Consider the following 5299-nt stretch of genomic DNA (forward strand, 5'->3'; position numbering starts at 1 on the left):
CAAGAAAACTGATGTAAAAGGTGCTTGAGGCCGGTGGCTGTGGGGGGGTCCTCTAAAGTTGCTGTCAATCAGCGGTCAAGAGAGCGCTTTTGGATTGCCTCCATGACAACGTTCTTGAGAAGGGCGATGACGGAGCGGGGGTCTTCGCTACTGACGACGGCACTGCCAGAGACGATCATGTTGGCCCCTGCCTGAGGAGAGAAGTGCTGATATCAGGGGAGGATTTGCATTCAAACAAACAAACAAACAAACAATCATAGTAGTACAAATAGGGCGTGCAACATAGCCATAGGCAACCCAAAATTGAGAGAAGGTGCACTCTGTGTCAACAGTGATTTAGTGAAGTACTTCATCATTCATCAACACTCAAGAAAGATGCAGTGACAGATCTGCCTTCATGTGGTATAATATACTGACCTCGGCACATCTGTGAATGCTATTTGGTCCCACTCCACCGTCAACCTCAATGTCCAGGGAGGGAAACTGACTGCGTAGCCAACTGACCTGAACACACAGAAAATAGACAAAATGACAGGAGATTAACAAATGTGTTCTTCCAGACAAAATCACCTGTAGTTAAGGAGTATTTGAACCCATACGAGCAAAAATATAGCAACAGCAATATATTGAAATAACATGAGAATCATCAGAAAAGTATTCTTCTGAGATAAAGTATCCATCTCAGAAAAGTGTTCCAACCCATCCAGTCATCTGAAAGAAAAAGAATTCTAGCTGACTTGAGTATTCTACATAAAATAACTCTCACCTTTGGCATCATGTCGTCCATAAATTTCTGGCCACCAAACCCAGGCTCTACAGTCATGACCAGAGCCATATCAACCTGTCCAGCCCAGGGGGCGAGCTCCTCAACAGTGGTCCCAGGCTTGATAGCAATGCCCACCTGTCAGAATAACCACAATATATTTACCAAGGTTTACACCCAAAAACATACACACTGACAAAAGTCTAATGAGTATGTGCATGCAAATTCTCCAAGACCCAACGTGGAATGTCTTGCAAATGCAATTCAATCAATTACATATCAAGGTAAGGGCTGACGTAAGCAACGCCTTCCAACAGGTTTTGAGATGGGACACTAGTTCAACACAATTAGAGAAGCAGCAAATACACTCAATTAACTGAAGAGTTGTTGAGAAACAGACCTTCATGTTACTCTCTCTGATCTCCTTGATGAGGTTGCCTGGGTTTGTGGTGGCCTCCAAGTGGAAGGTGTACTGGCTGGCTCCAGCTGCAGCCATTGGCTTCACCCACTGCTCCGGCCTGGACACCATCATATGCATGTCTGTTAGAAGCAAGAAGCAACAAGCTGGTCAGAAGCTTACTCGGTCTATGCAAACTGTCCTGTGATGATCATGTATAGACAGAGAGTTTGGGTACATAATAACAACAGACCGATGACAGAGCGTTGTGCTTACGTAGTTTTGTGATTACGTAAAGAGCAGCATCAAAACTTAAGCAACAAAAATGCATTTGTTTCGGTGAGACGACAAGAATATTCTCGGAATCGGAGATGAACATGAAAGCCATTAGTATCATACACAATCATACATTAATATACTGATCAGATCGTGTCTCTCCGTTATTTCGGCTCACATTTCGAATGGCCACAATGTTGCAATCTGAGTAACTTCAGTTCACTCACCAAAAAAAGGATCCGGACCCACGGCATTCCGTAGACATTCTACCATGGGGTGGCCGAATGTAATGTTTGGGACAAAATGGCTATGAAGAAAAATATGTAGCAATAATAGCCTTAGACTTATATAGACCAAAGAGTCTTAGGAATTAGCCTAACGTTAGCTAAGGCCTCTGGTTTAACTTCTGACACGTGATTCATTTAGGATCATCACCTTGCTAAGATTGTTAGTACCAGAAATGACAGAGAAAACACGGTGCACCGTATATGAGGCAAAGGTCCCCATTGATGATTAACTTTAAAGATTGAACTAATTAGCTAGTTTGACTGTTTTGCAGAATACTTCTGCAAATGCTACCTGTGACGCTATTAAAAGCGAAGGACACTCACCCATCCATCACATCAAGGTGAAGGTAATCGGCTCCACATTCCATCATTCGTTTGCATTCATCTCCTAGTTGTGCGAGATCGCTGCTCAAAATAGAAGGACCAATTTTAGCAGAATAAGACATGCTTGCCTCCAGCTCGATGGCAGCGACCTTACAAAATATTAGAACTTCCTTGTTCGTTCACATTTCAAAGTAAAAGCTCACGTCAGGCACATTCAGTAAAAAGAATAAGGAAATACATGAGTGAGTCGCTGCTCAGGATACAATATCCTGAAACTGATATAATTACCTATTCCCTTAATTGTATTTATTTTTATTTTTATTTTTTTACCTAGACGCTATTTGAAATGCAGACTTTGGCACAAGCCGTGGTCTGTTGGTTTGTTATATCAATGTGAGCCAGTAGATGGCGCCAAGAGAAAGCTTTGCTGTTTCCATACCTGTGTCCTTTTTATGTTTTACATTTTCTGGTTAATACGATCCCCTACGCTTTCGTTTGGGTATAATGAGAAGGGTACTTTCTTCATTGCTCTCCCCTTCATGACCCTTCTCTCATCTCTGCAGAACCGTCTTCAACTAAATTTCGATACTTAAATGATAATAATGACCATAATTAGAATTATTATTATTATTATTATTATCATCATATACATATATGCATACGGATCATCATTTAGCTGTATATTAGCCTATATTCCCCAGCTCTTAACATTTCGATGAGAGTAAGCTGTTTTAATAAGTTGAAGGCCCAGGCCTTGTGTAAGATGGAATGGGTAAGTGTGTGAGGTCAGGCAATACTGAAAGGAAGTCCTGGAGGCAGGGCAAAAGGTCAGACCTTGAAGCAATGAAGACCTCCTGTGCATTCATTAGACAGGGGTACTCATGGTGTGAAGAACATTAGGCCCCGACGGACACTAAGTGTTCTTCAAGATGTCCTTAAATCTGTCACTGTGTGAGTATGGGAAATGGATGTGATTGACCTCTACATTGAAGAGGTTAATTTTCAGCGGGTAACTGCCCATGCTTTTTTTTGTGGCCGAGGTGAAAGGAGAAGTCTTTATTGTTACCGGTATTTGTGTAGCAATAACTTATTTAGTATTTGAGATGCTGAAATACAATGGGAATATGAGTAATTGTTGAGGACTGCTTAAGAAATGTGACCCTCTTTAGATAGTACTGCCTGTTCCTGTTATTGTGCTTCACTATGATAACAAAGTAGCCTAAGGCCTCCATGTAAAGTTTGATAAAACTTGTGGGTCACATTCCTGCTCCAACTGTTGAGGGGAATTATTGGTGAGAGAAAGGCGAGTCTTATGAAATGGGGTTGTGCTTTACAAGGACCCAACACTGAGGAGTTTAAATCAGTTAAAGTATTAAAGTTTTTAAAATAACATTTTCTGGGTTTTCTGTGGCTCTGAAATGGTGTTGTGCTTTACAAGGACCCAACACCAAGGAGTTTAAATCAGTTAAAGTATTAAAGTTTTTAAAATAACATTTCTGGGTTTTCTGTGGCTGACACCAATGCAAAAAAAATAAAAAATCTTCAAGACAGCATATTTTCATAGGTCATCCATTTATTATCATCTGCTGTGTGCTATAAATATTGGAACCCCAACAAGAATCAGTCTTTGTGAACTGCACTGTGCATTCTGGCATTTCAGGTTCAGCAGGGGACAAAAAAAAAAGACTTTTAATGTTGAATCCTGCCGTGATGCCAAGTGTGTGAAACTCCCTACATTCACATAGTCTTTTGAAGTGTTTCCTCTGAGTTCCTGTTTATTTCGCTTGCCAGCAGCTTTTTTTAATCACGCCAGCCTTCCAACTTGGTACAGGTGGCTAATTAATACATAATCCACAACAGGTTTGTTAAAAGTTTTGAAGTAGTTTTACATGCTTCCAAGGCACATTGTTTATAGCATATTAATCTAATTCAGCTTGTGTGTCACTCCAAATGTGTGGTCCAGAAATGCAGGGGTGTGCATTCTGTGCAAGCCTGAAGGGTTAAAAGCCACCCATGTAAACAGAGCAAGCCAGATCTGATCGAAAGAATCTGTGTGGCCTTTCAAATCCTTTGAAACGCGTTTACTACTCAAGCTATGGTAGGTCCGGGTGGGCTGGAACACAGAGAATATTTGTCTAAAAACGTTGGAAATGGAAGTCATGAAAACCAGGTTAAAGGCCAGTGCCCAAGGCCATAAAGTCATTCTGTGTATTGAGCCATGGATGGAGTCATTGACTTAGCTGCCACTGTTTTGAGGAGAGAAAAATTGCACTTTTTAAGGACATTACTTTAATGACACCAGCTGTATTGGAAAAAAGAAACAGTTTCACTTATAATAATTTTTACTTTTGGGTTCTCCATCTAGAATTATAGTTTCATCAATGTATGATACTCTGTTATTTTCACTCTTGTTTTGGTAGTTATAGCATAGTTACAGTTATCACATTACTACAACTGTCTACAGCTGTCGTCATGCGGAGGATTTCCTGATCAAATGGATAGTGAAGGTGAGATTTCATTGTTCTTCACAGATAAAACAAGGAATGCTCTTTATCTCGAAGGCCATTCCTGTAGTCTTGGCTCAGAAAGCTTTACTTATTTTGTACTCCATCTCACTGTCTCCAGTAGAGAGGCGTGCATGTGTGTGTGTGTGTGTGTGTGTGTGTGTGTGTGTGTGTGTGTGTGTGTGTGTCACTGCCAGTGCCTCCTCCCTTCCTCTGCTTTGTGTCAGGTTGATCATGGGGGCCAAAAGGAGCAGGAGGAGAAGGAGGAGGAAGACTCCCCTTCCTCTTCACCTTCACCTCTCCTATCTGCCATCTTCCCTCTACAGCCCAGCAGGAGACCTGGAGTAGAGCAGCAGTGGCAGCTCCTGATTATCTCTGAAGATGTGTGTCTTCCGGGACGGCGGTCGTCCTTGGACATACTTATCACAAGGTGGCTTGATGATAGGGATATCCTCAACACATAACAAGCCAGTAATGAGAGTGCAGCCTACGATCCTGGTAAGGCGAGAGAGAAACTGCCCGTCCACGTTCAGACAATGTGGATGTGCATGTGCTGTAGTGTCAAATGAGAGTAAAACATAATGTGTATTGGTATGTATATGAAAATATAAGTTACATTCAAATGCTCTTTCTCCCTATTTACAACTACTACCTCTCCCTGTGTCCCAGTCCTTGGCTAATTAGTCAGAGGGAAAACAAATGGTTGATCCGAGGTGTGCCAATCCAGGTGAAGAGGTCTGTTAATTTC

At 41.6% G+C, this 5299-nt stretch overlaps 1 protein-coding gene across 2 annotated transcripts; it reads right to left on the reverse strand.

The window, feature by feature from the left end:
- Positions 1-6: 6 nt before the first annotated feature.
- rpe (ribulose-5-phosphate-3-epimerase) lies at positions 7-2224 on the reverse strand. Of its 2 annotated transcripts, XM_042706829.1 has the most exons (6): positions 2048-2224; positions 1664-1743; positions 1164-1303; positions 767-901; positions 418-504; positions 7-191 (listed from the first exon to the last, which is right to left on the reverse strand). In XM_042706829.1, the coding sequence occupies exons 1-6, from the start codon at positions 2167-2169 to the stop codon at positions 69-71; spliced, it is 687 nt and encodes a 228-aa protein (XP_042562763.1). In that variant the 5' UTR covers positions 2170-2224; the 3' UTR covers positions 7-68. The 2 variants fall into 2 exon arrangements, with proteins under 2 accessions (XP_042562763.1, XP_042562764.1); XM_042706830.1 differs by lacking the exon at positions 1664-1743 and having other exon boundaries at positions 2048-2138.
- Positions 2225-5299: the final 3075 nt, after the last annotated feature.

This window comes from Clupea harengus, unplaced genomic scaffold, assembly GCF_900700415.2.
Source record: "Clupea harengus unplaced genomic scaffold, Ch_v2.0.2, whole genome shotgun sequence".
Taxonomy (NCBI): domain Eukaryota; kingdom Metazoa; phylum Chordata; class Actinopteri; order Clupeiformes; family Clupeidae; genus Clupea; species Clupea harengus.